Here is a 22,981-nt window from a genome sequence, read left to right as displayed (position 1 = left end):
GCACGAAGAAAAGAATTCTGGTATAATTACCCTACAGTATGGGGATGACATTGCTGGTAATAAAAAGCATAATTCTGGTTAATAAAACCAAAATATACGGTTTTTAAAACATTCATTAAGTATATTCATCGTTCGTATGGTAACAGTTTACCAAAAACTCTGATTTCCAAAACTATAGTTCATTTTAACGCATATTTGATGGTTAATAAAAAACAGAAACGTAAAGTTAACCAAATAATGGTAATTATGTCTTGCACTGAGGTATCATGATAAAAATTAACAAATTTTACTTTATTGACGGATTTTTATCACTTATTATAGAACTATGTTTTTTTTTGTTAACTTCCCACAAAGCAAGAAATACAGTACATTTTCCATATTCTGGTAGTTTTATGTCTCAAAGGCCAACTTTTTAAAAATTCCATTCACATACTTCTCTCTCTCGTTCATTTCATGCTTGTTAAAAAAGAGAAAACTAAAAATTTATAGTTTTTTTTTGTTAAATACAAACTTTACATAGTCCAAATGGAACATACAATGTGTATATATATATATATATATATATATATATATAAAGAGGGAGAGCGTCTAGAGTTCTTGCACACAGGAGATTAGGCAGGGTGGAAGAAGATGCTGTTTATTTAATCATGTTGAGAAAAAAAAACGAAGTAAAATCCTACTACGATCATACCTACTACGATCTTTTGTGTTACCTTAATGTCCATATATGTTATAAAGGGATAATTTTACAATTATAACAGGCCAGAACAATTTCTTTACGGAAAGCATTGATCATGATTCATTCTTTAATTTATTCTTAGAAGAGGATATTGACTGATTGCAATGATTTTGTTACCTACATTGACATTTAACTGATTTATATTGTGGAGGTAGGACTGGATTGTGTGGAAAATAGTGGACAATCTCTGAATTATCACTTTACTATCAAAGAAAGACTCCCTATATTAGCGTCTTGTGGTTCATTAATTCACGGCTCCACTTTGTTTTACTAGATTAACTCTGTCCTCTTGTTTTTAACTTATCCTTATTTAGTGGTCATTAGAGTTATAAAAGTTTGTTCATCTTATTATACATTTACTTAAGATTCATACCCTAACAAACAATAAGGAATCTGTGTTTTGTACCGATAACCTCTGCTCTTGGGGTAAGACCGGCATTTTGTACAGATTTAAAGATATTTTTTGCAATTTTCTTCTTTTTTTTTCGAAAAAAAAAAAGGATTAATAAGTACTATATTTTTGTAGGGAATTTTGATCCGACCTTCAGCAATCCTAAGTCTCAAGACAATTGTCTCTCTTTGAGTTCGGCCTTGACTACATTGCATGCAATTTTATGCATAATTTTGTCAAATTAAACAGAAATTTCTGTTACTTTTTTCACAGAAACTCTCAAAATTTCCTGTAGAGTTAACATTAATTTCAAAGTTTAATGAAAATTATACCTTTGTTCATTTTATTATACATGTTGTAATATTATTCATTAGATAAAATTTCATAAAAGAAAACTTTCAAATTTAAACGTGCATTTAATAACAGGGGAGTTTGTTTTTATTGTAAGGACATTTTTGGTACTTTTAGAACTTTTTTCGCTATTTTTAAGGACAATTTTAGATCCGGAATTAAGTTGTAACTTTTGCTCTATTGATACGGTTTTCTCGTCCTACGATACTCTCTAATAATACTGACTAGTGATAGGAATTAGCATCAATTACTGCAAAAATTATTTACAAATATCTTACAAAATTCTTTTTCTAACGATAAGGGCCGAATTTTGGACATTCATACTGTTAACTGAGTCAACATATCCAAAAAACATTTTTTAAAAAAATTGTTTTTAGATGTTTAAAATTAAAATTAAATCTTAAGCAAACAGTAGCTTTATTTTATTGTTTGACATATTCTAGCAATCTAAATGTAATAAACAAAAAAAAAAAACGCTTTAATTTTCAAAGTAATTTTTCAGATTAGAAGTCATAGGAAAATACAATCGTTCGTTTTAGAGGGGAGGAAGTGAAGAGGAGAACTCTTAATTATAATGGATCCTCCAATGTGAATAATTTTATGACGAGCATATTATAATAATTGAACTTACAACTTTCAACTGTGATATTATATCCTCTGTAAGTGATACTTGTGATTGTAGGTGTTTGAAGAGTATGAAAAACAAGACGAGCTTCATTTCCATAAGTCATTAATTGAGTTCCAGGTAATAGATCATCTCCACTTAGATGGACTCTCTTCGTTTCATCTAAGCCTATCTGTCAAAGAAATATTGCAAATTATGAGTTTACTTCTAAGTTATTTGCTTATTAAATATCAGTACACATTTTTTGCGTCGTTATGACAACAATTTTTATGAGTTATTTCGATCTATTTAAACAATAGACAAAAAAAAGAGGCGAAAATTTTGAAATTTTTTTTCCTTCAAAATTCATGAAATTTTCGTCAATTTCGTTTCCTGAGCGATTCTAAGAGCTAAGATTTCCTCACATTGAAAAAATTACTATTTTCTCTTTTTTGAGGATAAGAATTTTGTCAAAAGCATGAAGCCTAGAGCTGCTTATCGATCAATAAAAACTCAGTTAGGAAAAGAAGCATGGAATGAAAACTGTATGAATGATAAGTTTTCTAGTCATCATCAGCTTCTTCAATTGAGAGCACTAACCTCTTTACCGTCTTATTTGTATCATTCGAACTTCTTTTCGAAATTATTTGAAGCTTATCATTATTATTTTCCTTCAGTTTTTCGTAAATATTAAAGTACTAAATTAACAAATGAAACGAAACAATACTATCTTAAGCTTAAAAAGCCAAAATAATAACTATCTTAATAAATTATTGTACTAATTACTAAACTGTAAACTAATCTTATTTGAAGAATTAGTGAGTAAATATATCTCAAATTAATGATTCTTACTTCATCGTAAAAATAACTTTACTGATTCTCATGTGCATCGATAAATTTTAGTGTTTCTGAGCCCCAAAAATAATGGCAACTACTTTACATCAAATGAAGAGTAAAGGAAAGTATTCGGTGTTTAACTGCACCATGCTTAATTACATTTTTTGTATAAAGTAGCTGCCACCATTTTTAATGACACACAAGTGCAATGAAGATTTCACAATACCTCTAGTTTGTCTTGAATTCTCATCTCTAAGTCTACTATAGTTAACAGAAGTCGCTTCGTTGGATCAGGTGCAATGAGGGTAAGTCTACATTCATGACCTCCCAGATATGTTCGTGGATATCTTAAACTGCTGATATAAGTTTTTTCTAAAACTAGTAGCCTCCGATTCAAACAGGCAGAAACATCAACTATTTCCCAAGAAGCTGCATAACCAGATGTTGTAATCGAGGAATCAGAATGAAAGTTTAAATAGACTTTATTTGTGGGTGACATGAATTCCCTAAAATAGATTTTGATTATCACATGAAGGGGCAATAAAGTCAAAGTTATTGTTTTCATATTGGTTAATGTTAAAATATGGCAAGTAAGTACATAAATACTATGTCATAGTGATAGCATTTACATTTTCACTATGACATAGTATTTATGTTCATACTTGCCATAGATATTTATTTGATTCCAATGATGGAACGCAAATTTTGCTAGGAAAGAAGTGACAAAAAATTGTATTCTTTAATATTCTTTAAATAAATAAACTAAAAAATTCTTCTTAATAAGCTGATTTGTTGATCGAAATATACTTTACTTAACTAGTATTTTGAACAATTTCTTAAAAAAGCTTTGAAAAGATTTAGTTTTTTTTTTATCAATTTGATTTTTTATAAGTAACTTTAGATTAACTGAGTTTTGAATTTCTTTCAATTATGAGTTTCTGTTAATTTAGATAACTTAAAAAAAGTTCTGCCGAATATAATAGTGAACTTATAAAATAATGAAGGAAATCATTGTCCAAAAGCATGTCAGGGCTTTTACTGATGGATCTTCTGACTCCACCTTCACCAACGGAGGTGCGGGAGTGGTACTGCTCCTTCCTGATGATCAAAGACGAGAATTCGCAACTGGTGCTGGAAAAATCGCATCTAATTTTACAGCAGAATTGATAGCCATTTCTACGGCTATCGAAACGTACATCAATCTTGAACCTTCGGAGCAGCTTAGTGGTATCACCATCTTCAGCGACTGCAGGTCTGCCTTACAGGCCCTCAGCAAAGGTACCTCAAGCCTTGTCCTGAATATCATAGAACAACTTGGACAACTTCAGCGCCTCCGGAAAAATTGCTTCTTGCAGTGGATTCCCGCCCATGTGAACCTAGAGTTTAATGAAATAGCTGATTCCTTGGCTAAAAATGCCAGAGATCTAAATCAAAACTCAATCCCAACCACGTTGGCAGATGCAAATGCTTATGCAAAGTCAAGACTATTCACCCCTTTAAAAATCAAAGCCCACGATCAAATAACTAATCTTGACATCGATAGGAAGACAGCCACTACTCTCATCAGACTAAGAACAAAACATCATAAAAACATGAAAATTTCTACAGATAAGACTAGAAAATATCAAAACTGTGGCAACTGTCTTAATGTGGAACTGACACCATATCATGTTTTTAACTGCCCTGCAGTCGCTGCAGGCAGACCTCTTAAACTACCCCACAGAAGAGGATTTGTATTCTTTTAATGCCATAGAAATAACAAAAACTATTCAAGCACACCATGAAATATGATTCTATAGAGGATACGACACCAACCAACCATTGTCCAAAAGTAAATTCTTCGATATCACTAATCAAGATTATAACGAAATACCTAAATCTACAGCCTTAAAAAGCATATATATTAAAAATAATTATAAAATATTAAAAAAATGATTTTTTTTAATTTCAAAAATTCATTTTTAGAACTTGTTTATTTAAAATAGTGATTCTCAAAAGCAATTCAACAAAAGCTGATGAAGATAGAAATATTTGGCTTGCTTTTTAGTCCGATTAAAACTGGAGAATTTCTTTTCACGAAGTTTCGAAATTAGTTTAAAAATTCTTCAGCATATGTCAATGATAATAGAAAAAAGTTATAAAACCTTGTTGTCAAAATAACCACCATTTGAAGCAACAATGTCGATTAGTCAGATGACAAAATAAATTAACAAACGCCCATGCAAATATTTCAGTTGGAAATCTGACATGCCGCAAGAAATATTGTTTTATATTTTTTTTATCTGTTCAGCAGTGGAATTTGATAAAGATTTGATGTTTTTAAATTCAGTGAAAATAAATTAACTACTTTCGGAATAATTTTTTAAACTTCGGAATAACGCCTTTTCATAGAATTATCCCCTTACATAGGACATGAGAGAGAAATTTTTTAAATTCGTCCGTGAGTTTTAATCTTGGACACAGCTCGAAATGTGTTTTTTAAGAAAATGGACAAAGAAAAAATTCGCCTTATCAATGTTCAACTCAAATTAAGCAACTAAACGAGGAATTTCGCACTTTATTTTCCTTATTTTTTTAACACTAAGCATAATCATTAAGGGGGGCAGAGTCTCAGACTTCGGGGTCAGGTACATTACAGATGTATTTTTAATAGCGTATTCAGTAAGTACACTGAACGATAAAGAGGTAATATAAAAATATAAATACGTGCAACGTCAATCTAATATCTATTATATATTATATATTCATAGGATCTGTGATAATTTTCTAAAAAGAACTGTTGACTTTTAATATCCTTTCAAAAAAGACAAATTTTTTAAAAAAAATGTACTATATGATCTAGGCAAATGAACGTAACACATTACGAATTCGGATTCATTAGTTTATTCCTCAAAAACAATTTTCATAATAGAAGTTCGGAAACGGAATCAAAATCCATTTTTTTTAAATAGCTATGTCCATTTTCTTAAATATGCATTTTGAGTTCTGTCCATTTTCTTAAACGAGCTATCGAGCCTTTTTAATAATCACGCATTTTGAAGCAGTTCCGAAGACTTATTCTATTGAGAAGCTACTGGAGGTAATCGTGTAAGACAACAGGATCTTTCCATGGTAAATCCTGTTTTTATCTTTTAAAAGACACTACCAACTTTTCCGGACAACAATATCATTATTTTGGAGTTTCCAGATGACCTTAAATTCAGTTTTGATCTCAGATCCAGAGTTTTTCTAGACTAAAGGAAAATCTTTAGTTAGCACATGCACATGTGGCAAAGTTAGCACATGTAACAAATATAAGGGTGACTTTGCAAGTTAATTCGCCTCCTGTTGTCATGAACTCCAACATGACTAGGGATCCATTCGGGAAAATTTTTCTTCCCATTTTCATTAATATGGCCTAAAGTTTCTTTACACAAAAAACTTCTTTGGAAGAGGAGTCTGAAGCGCTCTCGAGAATTAACAACGAACACAGTGCTTGCCGAAACAAAATGCTGGAAATTGACCCCTCTTCATTTTGCTTAAATTGAGTTGTAAATCATTGGTAATTTTACGGACTACCAATGAATAGAGTTTTTTTTTCTGAAATCAAACAATGCGTTATTTAATCATATTTTGGTTATTTATTTGTTAAAGATTCTCCAATAAAATTGGCATTTAAAACTTTATTTTAACTTAAACTTTGTTTCATATGAAAGAACTTACTTCTTTTCTAGTTGTTCTCCACATACTCGGTTCCCTTCTTCATTTAAGTCAGTTTTTAGAATAAGATAGTCGTACAGGCAATCTTCTTGCCATTCAAGATCAAAGTGGTGGAAAGTTAGCACAACACGGGAATTTGGTGGACCAATGATTTCGACAATGTAATTCAAATTGTTGAGGTAATTCGATGGATAATTAACAGATGTTAAATTGCCTCTCGTTTCACTTACACTTTTGTTCAATCCATCAGGTAAAACTAAAAATGAATGAAAAATTAGATTTCCATAATTAATATGGATGTTCAATGTTCATACAGTGTTCATACGAAGTTTCTTTTCTCAAGCTTTTTCTTTAATGAAGAGCAAATTGGAAGCTTTGTAAACACTTTCATTTTACGAATTTTATAGATTTTGGCATATTAAGATAATGTTGCATTGATAAATAGGACTAAAACAAGATATCCAGAACTTAAAATTTTTCTTCTAAAATATCCCTTAGATTTTTCTTTCACTAAGCTCTTCAATTAACTTTTTATATGAACCAAAGCATAAAGTTAGGACCTTTAAGACAGCTTCAAAAATGAATTGCAGTTTTGTTATTATATAAAAAAAATAGCAAATGTTACTCATATGTTTTTAAATTAGTTAATCAGAGTTCGGTTGAAAAACATGGCTTATTTACTGCTTAAAAGTTTTCAATATTCATTATTATCTGATGAACTATATTATCGTACTTTTAAAACCTGATTACATGATAATATGGCTCCACTTTGACGGAAACATTATTTGATTTTACTTCTTATTAAGGTCAAAGAAAATTTGTGCTACACCATGTTCTAAGATACCGATAGTATTGTTCAACGTTGAACCAGTTTTTCTTAGAGTATATATACAAATACATATTTACGACAAGTGATTCACTTCGTATCCCACTTGGACAAAGAAAAAGAAATCGAATATTTAAAAAGCGAGAATAAAGGAATCGCACTGAAATAAAACTACTACTGTTAATAGCCAATCTATCTACCATATTTATAAATGTTTTGAATTATATGATGTTTAATCTATGATAGCTTTCAGTTCCGTAAACTTAAATTACCTACTATTGGAAAATACAGTCCTATTGAGGATACATCTTCACGTTTTCGTGGAGATTGAGATCAAGGGAAAGCTATACCATACAATTACATGTTTTTCTTTTTTTATCCAAAACCTATTTCCATGAAGATTTTGCAATGTGAATAGAGATGTTGACTTACTGGAAAATCCAACTTGGTTGCCAAATCTCACTGCAGCGGCAGTAACTTCCTTTGGCCAGAAAAAAAGCCAGGTAAGAAGTTAATCAATTTAGTCAAAGCTTTCCCTGCCCGTTTATAAGTCTCAACTTTGTTGTCTGTTGGAGAATATTTGCTGATCTACTCTCATGTACTTCCCACATATACGTAAAACAAGCAACTTGCGATATTAGAGAATGAAACTGTATCCCGTGTTGAAAGTTATCCATAAGCATAAGAGGGATAAAAAATTTGGATGACCAAGATAGTCTAGGGGCATTGTATGAGGGCAAGAAAAAGGATTAACCTGGTTTTCTCCGGCTGAAAAATTACCGATTTCCAAAAAATGCCAGAATTCCAGTTACTGCCATTCCTGGAAAGAGTTGGATTTTACAGCGGGACAAAGCTTCCATTCTCTTTGCAAAATATTCTCGAAAATGGGTTCTGTATAATAGGGGGTAGATCATGGAATGGCCTGCCTCGTCTCGATTCCCAAGGTGAGGGATATCCTCAATAAAGCTGTATATGGCAATATCAGATAATTTCAGTCTGTGGCAATACTTAAGGTTACCATCATTAAAATCTGGAATACTCTCGGGATTAGTAAACTGGTATACAACATCGTATATTCCAAGTCATATGATGCATATATCAGTTGAAGGTTCAGCGTGACATTTTTTTCCCTTTTTAAATTTTTATTCTGCGAGTGAAGTTACTCTATTTCCTGTTGGGGTGATTCTCGATCTACATCAAAATGAATACTTAATATTAAAAACCAAATGTTAATTAAAGGAGGTTGACTTAAACTGTTTGGCAAAGCTCTAATGGAAGAGTACGAAATGAGCAGACAATTTAATGAAATTGTTGACGAGTTGTTGAATTGTTTAAAGAAAATGTAATTGGAAATAAAACTGAATATAAAGGAATATTCTATGTCTCAGATGGCTCAAAAACTAATCACCTGGTCAGAGCAACTTCCTTGAAATACCTGGACAAAGGAATAGTTGAAGCATGGAAAGTCAGATTTAATAACAAGAGAACAATGTTCCAAGCAGAGAACTTAACCCTATTAGCAAACCTTAGTATCTGGCACTCACACACTGTAAAATCTTGAGTAATTTGCAGGTCTACACTTGAAACGGTAAATTCTGCATCCGAAAAGATTATAAGAGGACAATTAAATGTAAATTTTCTGAAAATTGAACTTAATAGGGTAAATCACGCGATAGTCTGCCACAGACATCGCAGTAAAGCATCAACACTGGTTGACTTTAAAGATAACCAAACCACAAGTTAAACCATCACTAATGCTAACAGATTGGTAAGCAAGATGGAATAATTTTGATAAAAGTAAGCTAGATAGAGAAATTTTTTCTAAAAATCCATTTTTTTTAGCTATTTCTAAAACTATATTTTATGTGAACTGATGAATTAAAATAATTTGCAGCAACCAATACCAAATTTAACAAAGTGTACTGTTTTTGCTAAAAAATTAATTTTTTAAAGATTATAGAAAATTTTAAAAAGGAAAGAAATATATTTTAACGACATTATAAATAATTCGGTAGGTAGGTAGGTATTTTATTTACGTCACACTAGAGCTGCACAATGAGCTATTTTACCGTCGTTGAAGAGCCGACCCAATTCTGGGCTTACGACTACTTAGGTTCGACTCTTTATCCTTGTAATTTTGATCCCAATTCAGAAGACAAGGGATAACCTGGATCAGTACTTCCAGAGGTATTGCTTTGTTATGGGAACTTGGTTGACTTTTTGACCCCGACAGATTTAATGTGCATCAGTCACCATTTACTACTCTGGCAGTCTTGGGCCGGCGGGGATCGAATCACAATGAGCTATTGGCAACGGTCTGGGAAACATCCATGAGGATGATCCAAAGACATGCCATCACATTTTTGATCCTCTGCAGAGTGGATGACTCCTCCGCTTTAGTAGCACAATGACCTGCTCACAAAGTCGAGCACTTTACGTTAGAACAGTTTAGCGAGGACCGAGTAAAAAATTCGGATGAGAAGATATGCTCCTTAAATCAAAAAATAATTAAATTTTTTATTTTTACTTTTAATGCTGAAACAATGCAGTAACATATATTAAAATATCAGATTTCTGAAATATCACTTAAGAAATGGGTAAGGTTTTGCATATTGATATAGGTAGGACGACCTTAAAAACTATGGCTGAATCAAATGGTTTAAAAAATGTTTTACCGATCGAGGGCTTTTGGCAAATAAATCTACCCGGATGATTGCAATTTCTAGCAATCCATCGCATAACATTGGATCCACGTAGTTGAATTGCTAAACATGAAGGAAACTCATCAGAGTGGGAAATGCCTAAAACAATAACAAAAATATATTATTAATTGACAGAATAACATTGCAGTAATAATACAACGCATAAATAATACAATACAATAATAATGTAATACAATATAATAATATAATACAATAATAATACAATTGTAGTAATAATGAAATAAATATAGCAGTATTGATACAATAAATGTTGAATACAAGGTTTTAGAATTGCAAATTCAAACAATAATTTTAGTGGAAAGCATTATTTATAATAATAAAAGGATGAGTTTGTGTGTCTGTCTGTGCGTCTTTCTTATAACTTTAGAACCATTTGTGATTTGGACTTGAAATTTGAGTAGCAAGTGAAACGGGAATTTTAACCCCTTTCCACAACCCTGAAAAACCATTCAAAATTTCAACTAATCCGTTCGGAAAAGACGTTTCAGACCAAATTTTTCTCGTTGACATAGCATTAGCCATAACTGTAAATTAAACTGGAGACGATTCTGTCTTCAAATATTTAAAAGATAATATCAGTGATGTTTGCTAGTTTATTAGTTTGCTAGTTTACTAGCTTACAGCTTCATTTATTGAAAATAAAAGAGCTTATTACAAGTTCTTTAATTATTTTTCATTCTTTATATCAAGTAATCTCAGACATGGGCCCAGCGCCCTACCAACAAGGCTATCCTGGTCTGCATGCTTTGTTTAATTTAATGATAACGTAAAGGAAGGGCAACAAATAACAATAAAATAAAAAATTGGAATTTTTATTCCTTTATTAATTGTATCGGCATATGCTTTTCAGTTTCGTGAATGATTTCTTTGTGTTGATGAATACCTAATTATTAATTATTTAGTTTTTTGTTAGTCTATACGAAGAGCACGAATTCAGTTAGTTTAAAACTTTGTGAAAAAGTGAAAAAAGTATGGCCAAAGCAACAAAAATTTGGCAAAAATTACCGTGTTTCTGATTCTATGGGAACACCAAAATGCTTGGTAATTTTTACCGAAGTGCTTTGATAATGATTTTTGTGAAATTAATAATGTTGTTACTTATGCCACTTGCTAATCAGTAAGCCCGATTGAAATTAGGCGAATTTTTAAGGTAGCCGTAAGTTTCTTGTTTTTTCCGTGGCGCCATCTATGGCCAAGAATACGACTTCAGCCTCACACAACACATCCCGTAAAATTAATAATAAAATAAGATAAAATTATTAATAAAATATTGTTTTACATTATCTGATAATATTTGTTATATGTCTTAAAATTTGGTAATTTCTCGTAATAACTTAGAGTACGGCTTGGAAACAATTTATTTGGTAAAATTTGCTCATCAGTTTTTTTATTTTTTACTAAATGTACAGTAACAAGAATTATAATTTTAAAAACGTTATTTCCGGTAAACTGTTACTATATCAAGGGGAAAATTACTAATTGAATGCTTTAAATATCGTATACTATGGTTTTGTTAACCAGAATTCCGTGAACAATTGACTCACGTTTTAAGTTGATTGTTCTTCCATCAATCCATATCCATGTATTATTGCTTGTGATATAGGCACCAACCCAATAAACAACTCCGGACATATATCCATAAGTGCTTCGAACCAAGTTATCAAGAATTGTTACTTCTTCCTCTGTTTCAACAACAGCTAGTTTGGCTTTAGCTTCTGAACATATCTGGCGAGCTGTCATCCAACTTGTTTCTGGATAATTGACTACCAAATAACATCTCTCATTTTTTAATTGGAACATCTCATTGTCGCACAAAGTATTTTGTTTGGAAACGTCTGTAAATAAATATTAATTTTAATGCTTTGAAAACAATGATTATTTTAGACAAGTTGATATAATTTTGTAAACCATATTTGTGTTCAAACAAGAGCATTTTGATAAGGTAATTTCCATTTAGGTTTCTGCATATTGTAATATTATTGAGTAGAAAGTTGTAAACTACTAATCTATAATCAATATAAAGTAACAGTTTTATGCGAAAATTTCACCTTTCAAAAAACAGTGGCTTATCATTGTATAGATCTTTTAAATTTTATTTAATAGTAGTCCTTTACGCATAAGGATAGTTTACTTTAAAAAAAGCAATAATTATAAAAATTATTTTACGGATACATAATTTCTCTTAATGTTAGTTCTTTTAAGAAGTCGTTGAAATTTAAGAAACAAAAATTATACTGATGTCATGATACTTGAAGTGTCATAATATGACGTATCAGGATCTCATATCATGATACATGAGAAGTTTATTGTTTTCAGGGAACAGCAATGATCGAGAAATCACTGGTCATTATCAGAAAATAATTATTTTTCTTGTCATTTCCTAAGGAAAGTAATGATTTAAATAAGTGTAATTTTTTTGCTATTAAACTTTGTTTTATTACCATCTGTGTTGTAAAATATCTTTTGCTCAATTTTTTTTTCGTTTCTCTGTTTCAATAATGCGGAATCGATAAAATGCGCGGCGGTTTTCATATTGAGGAATCGTGCATTAAGACATATCGGACTTTTTTTCGTTCGTGCTTTTTAGTTTTCATTGTTGCGCTTTTTTAAATGTCCGATGTATAAATAAGTGTTTACTTTTGTTTTTATTAAAAATGGGTTGTTTTCATGCACTTTTAAGTTACCAATAGGTTCTTAAAAAAATTTTAAAGCACGGGAAAAAAATTTTATATTTGCAATTGTAGTCCCAATTCTTTTTAGACAATTTATTGTAAGGTGAGCTATTGCAAGTTTAAATGTTGTATCAGTCATAATTTTTTCACCTATGTAGAATGAAGAAATTTCGAGAAATTGTGGTAAATAAATTCATGAAAGGAGAGCAGCTGAGCAGAACTCTCAGAGAGTTGGAATCTCTGGGGTGCAGATTTATTTACAGAGCTATCATAAAGCATAATGAGCTGTCCTCGGTCTATGACATTAAAAGATCTGGCAGACCGTGGTGTATTCGGACAAGAAAATACTGTGAAAAAGGTCAGGAAAAGGATACGTCAAAACGGACAAAGATCTACTAGAGAACTAACCGATCAGCTCAAAATATTGAGAGGATCAATGCTCAACATTTCGAGAAAAGACTTTTGGTGCAAGGCTTGAAGAGGAAATAAAATTCACTAACTTTCAGAGTCTTGTATGGCTCGCTGAGGATGAGTTTGTAATTTCAGACGAGATATTTACCGCTAAGTTTACAGCTAAGTCTCCACCCCCAAAATGATAGAATATCGTCGGCTTCGATTGATAACATCCCTGTGAGGTAGCATTAGGTTCCGCGTTATGAAAATTTAAAGGGCTATTTCAGAAAAAAAAGAGGCTAACTCCCCTAAGTTGTCATTGAAAAGAGAGTAAAAAGCAAAACTCAATATCATAAAACTGAGGGTTTTGAAATATTTTACTCTCAAGTGCCCAGAGTATGTATGGGGCAGAATGTTTCTGCCTTTAACAAGATAGTGCTCCTTCTCATACAGTGCGTGTTATTCAGGAGTGGTGCAGCAAACATTTATCTGTCCGGGGACGAATGGAACCCAACATCCCTGCTCTGAACCCGCTTGATTATTTTGCTTAATCATAAATGATCTCTCAACTGAATAATTATAAAATCACCAATTTTAACAAAATCAAACGTGTAATTCGAAAGATATGCCAGGAAATATTAATGGAAGACTTGCGCACCACATGTGATAGATTTGAAAAGAGACTTAAGCTCGTTAAGAAAGTTAAAGATCTTATTGTTCCAAAGCCTTTATTGTAAAAAAAAAAAAAAAAAAAAAAAAAAAAAAAAAAAAAAAAAAAAAAAAANAAAAAAAAAAAAAAAAAAAAAAAAAAAAACCTCAAGGATCGGTACTTTAATTTTCGGCAAAACTTTTCTGTATGATATAGTTAGTACTATTGTAATAAAAATTTGGAAGTGTATCAGAACTTATTGGGTCACCGTGTATATATATGACCAAAATCAAGAGAATGTCGACACTCACTGGTGAATATCAGCAATCACATAGTCGCTTTGGTGAGTGTCTGCAATTCCGAAATATTTATTATATTCGATTTGATATTCATTTATTCGTTGATATTGTATTACTAATTCGATATTTAATTTCTGCTGAGGATAAATTAGAAAAAACATCAGTGTTCGGAGTACCGGTTGAATTCATAGTGGGCAGTTGCACTTGACCTTAAAAAACACTGATGTAGGACATACCGGGCAGTGGCACTTAACTAGACCTAGTATATATTTCGGACATTTACCAAAGTGACTATGTGATTGTCGCGACATTCACCGATGGAAGTCAACAACTACCAATTTCGGTCATTTAAAGTAACATTTGTATAATAATAATGTAATTGTTTAGCATTATTTTCATTAAAAATATTTATTACCATACGTTTTAAAGTAGAAGTACATTTTTTGTTACATTAACCGATCTATATTATATCGTCCTTTTTCCCTGCCTTCCTCCCTAAAAGCGCAAATAATATCCAATCCATACAACTTACTGAGTTGCTGTACCAAAAGTAATAAGAAGTTACTAGTTTTGAAATTTTGTCGATAAAATAACAGAATGAAATTTTAATGTATATGAAAGAATAATATTTTAATAATATTAAAAAAAGAAAATCAGCCGTTGAAAATAAAAAACCCTTTAGAAAAAATGGTGAAAATAGTTTTATACGGTTAAGATAGTTTTGTATGAAGAACTAAAGAATTTCTCTTAGTAGGTGAGGAAGAAAGTTATAATTAATTAACATCTTGGTCATTCCACACTCAAAATAATGAAAAAATTGTGTGCCTACGACTTTAAACTTTTTTCGATAATTTTTCAATTAAATAAAAAAGATAAATAATTAGAAAAAAGAAAAACATTTTACTTAGTTTTTGATGAACGAGTTTTATAGTTGTGCTAAAAATGGCCTGAATTCCTTCGACTTTAATGTAGCAAAACTTACAGAAGTTTAAATATTAAGTTAAGTTTTTGACTGATTTCCTGACTAGACTATTAGGGCTTATCTATATTGAGAGAATTTTAAGGGACAAAAATTTGAGATCATTGAAAAAAAATATATACTTTATTCATAGATAATGTGATTTTTTCTCGTACATAAAAAATTTCGAATGCACTATCTTATGAGCAATAACAAATGCAAGTTAATATATATAGAAATCCGATTATTAGCTTAAACGTTATTGAGGGTTACTTCGCACAGCTGATTCACTAAATTTGAAATAAAATAAAAATCATCATTTAAAGAAACATTTTCTAAAATTTTTCTTCTTCCGTTTTTAAATTTTGAGAACTGCAAAATTTTTGTTGAAGTTTTTTAAAAGATTGAGCAAGAACTATTATAACAATAAAAGTCAATCAAATCGATTATTGTCATTATTATTGATAATACAATTGTATGTTTATTATTATTTTACTATGAACTTTGTTGTATCTCACCTTTATATGAGCTATTGTTGCTGATGAAACTTAAGAGAAATATGGTATTTAGTTCTTATATCATAAAAATTACCTTCATAGAGGGAAATCTCAACTCTGAATCCTTTAAAAGAGTGTGAAAAATCAGATGAAAAACTCATACGTAATATATGCCCAACAGAAATGTACGTCAGAAGTTTGATTCTCTTTTCCCAGTCGCCACAACGTTGTAATTTCTGGTTGCCTTCCATTATAAGAAAGACATCATATTCACAACTGAAAGAATCAATCAATTACTTTGATTTTTAAACAAACTATAGATACAGTTTTGCTGCTCAATAATAATACTAGAAAGAAAAATATGAATTTTTTGTTAGAAATTTTGGTCTTTTAATGTAGGCTTAAAAGTAATGAATTTTAGATATACACTTTTTCATATTTTCATTCGATTAAGGTATAACTTTCACCTTAAACGCCACTTTAAATTTAAGATCAAGGGCAATAATAAGAACAAAAAAGTTTAATTTCAAAAGAACTTCTCAAATGGTATACCTCATGAAGAAAAATAAAGTGTCTGAATAACTTTTGAACTTATGTTCGTTTAGCCTATATATGCTCGTTTAGTGGCAAATTTAGGGATCAAGAAGGCCAAGGAAGGGAAGTAATAAAACGGTGGCATTTTTGTGACACCCTTGCTGTGTGTGCGGTCGTGGATTGCTTGTAGAAAAATGGTTCCTGAGTGCCTTGCCATAAATAGCAACATATGTGACTGAAGGATGTCACGAACGTACCGCTGGACTTGTCATGGCGCTGTGGATCAATATTAGGTTTGAGTGTGTGTCGCATATGATGGCACCCCATATCATTATACAAGCTGTAGAAACAGTGGGCGTCTGTACAGCGTAGACAGGATTGACACCTATCCACCTTTGCCTCCGCGTGATGTGCTGTCGCTCTCAACGGGATAGGACTGCAACCGAATAGAAGCAGGTCGTCTTTAGTTATAATTCCAGATTTAATTTGGCGGTGAGGACCATCAAGTACGAAAGTGTATTGTTACGTGGTGAAAGCATCAATCCTGCTCTACCGTTTCTACAGCTTGTGCGATGGTATGAGGTGCCATGGACATGGACGCCGGCACACAGCTCTGAATTTATGTCCTCGGTGGGGGCATCTATCAGAAAAATACTGTGGCCTGGAAAACAGACAGATACAACAGTGACCTACCACGCTTCCCCCTATGATCGAGTCCTCAACCACGGGCCAGCAACTGCAAGGTCGCCACCAGAGCTACTCCCAATGTCTGACCCTATCTTCCTCCAGGATTCCTAATTTATTGTTTATTTATTATTTTACTATTATTGAGAGATACAGGTAATTTCAGGATTCAGAATATGGTATGGGGTGTAATCACATACGACACATAATCACCTCTAATAATGATCCAAAGCACCGTGGCAGACCAGTGATGCGTTTGTGACATCCGGCCACTTGTGTGTCCTGCAGCAACGTGTCAGAGCTCCCAGGAGCCAAATATTCAAAAGGTTTAGTAGCCATTTCTCAATGCTCGGCCAAACACAGAAAGGGTACCACAGGAATGCCTTCACCATATTGCCTGCCCGATCCCCTGGCCTGCCCGATCCTCAGGTTTGTCATCAAACGAACATAACTGGGACCACTTGGGACGGCAAGTTGGACAGCCTCTGAGTTTAGTCAGTTTGGGATTTTTAAAGCAACTGTGGAGCGAGATGCATCCTAATGGTCTTGTATGCTTCAAGGCCTGACCGTATCGCATCTTACATTCACGCATATATATATATATATATATATATATATNTATATATATATATATATATATATGTATATGTTTTTCAACTTTGTGTGCTTGTAGAATATATTAATTTTCACTTAAACACAAAGGTTTATATATCAAATTGAAGGTAATTTATTGTAGAATTTAATAATGAATACAGTATTACAATATCTGTATTACAAAAAAAGTTGTGCAACTAATAGTAAGATCTATCTTAGATTTGCATTTTTTTAAAGTGATACTTACACAATCAATACTTAGTAGGATAACCCTTATTTTTTAAGACAGCTTCCCAGCTTCTTTTCATTGAATGAACGACTGTTTGAAGTTCATCTTTCGTTATCACATGGTGCCAAGAATCAATTATAGCTTCAATAAGTTGTCTTTTATTGGATGGACGTTTTTTTCGTGCAAGAATTTTCAAACGTCGCCACAAATTTTTAATTGGATTGAGATCAGGACTTTTTCTTCGCCATGGTAATATATCTATACCTTTACTTTGAAACCATGCTTTGCATACTTTTGCTGTGTGGCATGGAGCTGAATCTTGCTGAAAAATAAATGGTGCGTTGTTGGTGAAGAGATCCCGGATGGAAGGTATCAATTTTGGTTTCCGGACAGTTTCGATGTATTTTTTGGCATACAGGATGCCAAGAATCACTTGAATTCGGTCCACACCTTCTGCAGACATACATGCCCAAATCATAACATTTGCTGGGTTTTTTGTAGTTGCTTCAATGCAATCAGGATGAAGTGCTTCAACTACCAAAGAACGATATTTTACTCTCATCGCTCCAGATTACTTGCTTCCATTGATTTTCTGACCATTTAATGTGTTCTTTTGCCCACTTAACTCGTTTTTCGCTTTGCTTTTGATTTAAATATGGTTTTTCCTTGGAATTGTAGCTTGTAGTCCAAATCCTGATAACCCTCTTCTTATTGTTCTTGAACTTACTGTAATACCCGCTGCATTCATTTCACATCTAATGGTATCTGATGAAGTTTTTCTATCTTGAAGGCATAGCCGTTTAATTTTTCTATCGGCGGTAGCACTTGTGCATTTTTTTCGGCCTGATTTGGCTTCATTTTCTACTGATTTCGTTTTTTCATTACGTAAACAGAACTTTCGTACACCAGAACAAGTCACTGAACCACTAACTTGCCTTGCAATTTCAGCATAAGAGATGCCATTTTCTCTCAATATGACAATTCGGCTTCTTTTTGTAGATGTCCAATTAGTTCTTCTTGTTGATGACATTGTTTAAAATTAGTTTAATTAAAGGAAAGGACTTTGAAATTAAAAAACTCTATTAAATGTATTTAATTGTACTAGTATGCATCATTCCGCAAAATATTTCCACAACGATAACTCTTTTGCCATCCAAATAACCTAAACTGTAGTTACAGACATTTGATTGGTCCTAAGAACAGTGTTTGTGATTGGCTAGTACGCTTTTATTACAAGACACGTCTTTATTCAAAACGATTTATGTTTGTTTGTTCTACTAAAATAGACATAACTTTTTTTGTAATACAGATATTTTAATTCTGTTCCTGTTATTAAATTTCACATTAAATTACCTTCAATTTGACATATAAACTTTTGTATTTAAGTGAAAATTAATATATTCTACAGGAACACAAAGTTGAAAAACATGAAACTTTCAAAAAGTGTCCACACTTTTGGCCACCACTGTATATATAGGGCACTCGGTATGTTCATGTTCTGGAAATTATAGGAAAAGAGTTCATTCAGTAGAGAAAAAATGCTACCTGTATGCTGTATTATGATCAAACGTATATGTGTTTCAGTGAATACCTAGTGAACGTATGTTACACAACTCTTTGAAATAATGTAAAAAGTGCTTTTTTGAAAAAAAAAGATTGAGAATTAATGGTTAAGCAGAATTGATGATTTTTAGTTTGATTAACAAACTTTTAAAAAATGCATCACTTCAAAACAAAGTATTAACATTCATATTTTTAATGAATACAAATGTCTTGTTTTGCTAAAATAAGTTTCAAAATTGAAATAAATATAATCTTTTTGAAAAAAGTGCAGGAGAGTGAACGAGAGTTAAAGGGTTAGATTAAGGGAACAGTTGGTCGGTCTGTCATGGAGTCCCTTTTAAGGGAAGAGTTGGTGGAAAGGTGATCATGGAGACTACTTTAAAGATGTTCTGAAAAAATGTATTTTTTTTTTTTGAAAAAAATTTTTTTGGTTAATACTTTATGTGAAGAACGCACTTTTAATAAAATCTTACCTTTCACTTTTTTCTAAGACAAAATCAGAAAAAGAAAGAGTAATCCTTTGTCCAACGGGTGCTGATACATAATAATGGCATTCAATATTATTAGGATAATTATGAGGAAAAGAAGGAGATGTTAGAATATCACGTGGGTGTTCCCAGGTAAGATTGATTGTTTTGTTGCATTCAGGTAAAGATACAGTCTCCAATTTAACTAAAATAAAAGAATAAATTAAAAACTTTTTACAATTCTGAAATTATTACTTTTTAATTGTTGGAACTTATCAACTTAGATAATTTCAGAAGAATGCTATTTTTTACACGTTAAATAATTTCCATTAATCAGCTTACTTTTTTGTGTGTTTAATCCAGGATATATTTTTGAATTTACTTAAATGCTTGAATTGTAACATTAAACTATATTTACTCAGACACGATTGCTTCACAAATAGTTGATTGGCTTTCATTACATCACAAAATTCATAACTAGAAAGTTTTAGCATCTTTAACTTTTAACATTTAGCAGATAGTGAAAGTCTATAATTCTCCACAAACCAAATTTGCTGGAATCACAGTCAAAATACCATAGTTTTACAGATTATCTAGTTACACATAGTTAAAAAAAATATTTTCAAGTACAGTCTCAACTATTATTTGAAACTACTTCGAAATTGTTTCTCTTCCGTAGTTACTTTTTCAAAATTTCAGACAACCAAGTTTCGAGTTATGTTAATTTCGTGTTTTACAATGCACAAAGCACAAAAATTACATTAATAACTTTTGACGTAATGATCTAATTTTCAAGTATTAAGACTCAATCTTAATGGGTTGAGGACTTAAGCTTAAATATGCTAATTAATTTGTACAGAAGCTACTTTTTAAGTTACATGATCAGCCACAAAAATGCACTTTCTTTGACATAACATATAAACATAAACTTTTTCTACAAATTCGAATTCTTGACCTTTATAATATGGAGTAGGAGTGTAGATAATTGCAATATGAAAAAAAAAAAAAACAGATTTAAATAGTTTAGGCAAGAAAGACGTCGAAAGTTTAGACCCCTTTATATTAGTTTCAAATTTTGTGTATTTCGCCATGTCAAAGAAATCGTTATTTGAAGTTCTTTCTCAAGACTTATTTGGCCAATTCCCTTCAAATTTTAGATTTTATCATTTAAAGTTACATAAATTGAATTGGTGGGAAAATATGTATAATTTTTCATTAAAAAATTCTCACTATTCGAAAACAGTAATAAATAATTAAAAAAAATTTTTTTTTATATGTTACGATCATTAGCTAAACAAGGTTTAACTCTCTGCCAAATTTTTTGACTTATTTTATTAGTTTCCGAAATGTTACAAGTTACGCAAAAAGAGAAATTAACATTAACAGGTCCAAGCTTTCGGCAGCTCTCCTGTCCTAACGTGGTTTTACGAAGCTCGTTCATCAAGGAAAATAAAAAGAACCACAGTTTAAGTGCCTTACACTAGAAGCAAATTTAAATTCATAATTTTTATCTGTATATGCCATCCTGATGTAAAAAATTATCTGGACGTAAAGAAGGGACAAAAAATTTAAATATTTTTAAAGTGATTAAACTTTTTTAAAAATCACCAATTTGGTGACATTTTTCCATAGACAAAAATGATCATAATTGCCTTATTCGTAGTTTTTGCTTATTTTCGTGAACCAAGAAAATGCGGTATTGGAATATGTTTTTAAATATAAAAAATTAGACCACAAACACTTTTCATTTTCTCTAAACTGTGACTTTTCTATATATTGACGAGTTGTACCATTTTCAGAATAAGAATAAAGCGCTGGCTAAAGACAAGGTTAAAGAAAAGAGAATGGCTAGTTAGAGCTGAAACTACGATTTCTCTCCTCATGACGTAACACCGCAAACAGATTTCGGAGATCAGATCGCAAGCGAAGATATTATGAAAATTTTGCATCATTTTCTCTGTAAAAATAAGTTAGATTTTTTTCTTGATGTTAGCCTTTAAACTTTACACTAAAAACACACTATTTCAGCTCAAAAGCTTATTTAAAAAGTTTTTTGACCATAATATTAAAATAAATACCATTTTAAACTAATAAAAAAATTTTACTAATTGCCGTAAAAGACGCTATAAATACTTTTTTTTTTAAATTTTCAGTTTTAACTTTTATTTTTAAAGCAAATTTAAGTATATATCGATACTTATATATTTCATTTTTTTACACACATATTTTTTTTAATCTACATAAACTTTCGGCACAATTTTTAATCAAATTTAAAGTCTGGAGCACAAGATGATTTTGCGCACCATCGCTTTAACGTACTAGCACTTGGTAGAGGTAGGTCAATTTTAAATTTCCAAAAATCATATGCTTTTGAGGAAAGAGAACGTATAATAATACGTTGTGAAATGTCCTCAGTTGTCCACCTGACATTTGAAGTACCCTTGATAAAAGATTGTATTTGACCTCTTGTAAAAACTTTTTTTTTTACACTGTTTTCAAATTATGCATTTTCTTAAAAGCTTGTTCCTATTTCAACAATTCCCTTCTTTGCTCATAATTTCCGTTTCAGAATTTTTTTTTCTGGATGCGTTCCACCGTTTCATACCCTGAATTGATATGTTTTTTTAAAAACTTCATTTCTTCATTATTTTTATTTTTTAAATCCTTTTATAAGGTTTCAATTCTCTTTTTGAGTACTTTAATTTCTATTTCTAATTTAAAGCATTTGTCACAATTTGTTGTACTTAAAAAAATTTTATTCATAGTATTTAAATTGCTTTTCTTTGGGCTTAGAGTTTTTAATTTGTCCAATGCACGAACCAACACTTTGCGTTTATTCAATCTTTCTTGACAAGAAGAAATTGTTTGTAAAGAAGAAAAAGGCAAATTTATTCTCGGTATTGCAAAAGGTTTTAAAATCATTCCAATCGGCAATCCAAGCAAACGATTTCTCATATCTTCATAACCTTCTTCCAAGAAATGCTTACTGCATATTCGTGCATATTTTATATTAACTGGATCATTTCATTTGCAACGTTGAAGCCATTTTTTACATAGTTGTTCATTTACTTTAGGGAACACATGGAAAATTACATATTTTTCTTTTGTGTTTCTATCAGAAGCTTTGCGAGTTGTAATCGCACAAACTGGCATTTCGTTAATAATTTTGAATTTTTGTAATTCACTTTAAAAAACCGAAGAAAATCATTATGGAAAACAACGAATGTCTTGCAATACGTCTCAAAGAGGAATGCTCCAATATTATTCAAAGT

General features: G+C 31.3%; 1 protein-coding gene across 6 annotated transcripts in view; it reads right to left on the bottom strand.

Moving 5' to 3' along the window:
* LOC107455837 (uncharacterized) overlaps positions 1–22,981 on the bottom strand; it is a 105,426-nt gene that overhangs the window by 24,391 nt on the left and 58,054 nt on the right. For all 6 annotated transcript variants that reach the window (XM_043044692.2, XM_043044697.1, XM_071187658.1 and 3 more), the window contains 7 exons: positions 19,716–19,914; positions 15,733–15,914; positions 11,715–12,005; positions 10,123–10,248; positions 6,625–6,877; positions 3,149–3,428; positions 2,113–2,278 (listed from right to left, as the gene is read on the bottom strand). In XM_043044692.2, the coding sequence (XP_042900626.1) occupies positions 2,113–2,278; positions 3,149–3,428; positions 6,625–6,877; positions 10,123–10,248; positions 11,715–12,005; positions 15,733–15,914; positions 19,716–19,914 (1,497 nt within the window). The remainder of the gene's footprint in view (positions 1–2,112; positions 2,279–3,148; positions 3,429–6,624; positions 6,878–10,122; positions 10,249–11,714; positions 12,006–15,732; positions 15,915–19,715; positions 19,915–22,981) is intronic.

The sequence above is a fragment of the Parasteatoda tepidariorum genome, chromosome X1 (assembly GCF_043381705.1).
Source record: "Parasteatoda tepidariorum isolate YZ-2023 chromosome X1, CAS_Ptep_4.0, whole genome shotgun sequence".
Lineage (NCBI taxonomy): Eukaryota > Metazoa > Arthropoda > Arachnida > Araneae > Theridiidae > Parasteatoda > Parasteatoda tepidariorum.
This window is presented reverse-complemented; position numbering and strand designations above follow the sequence as displayed.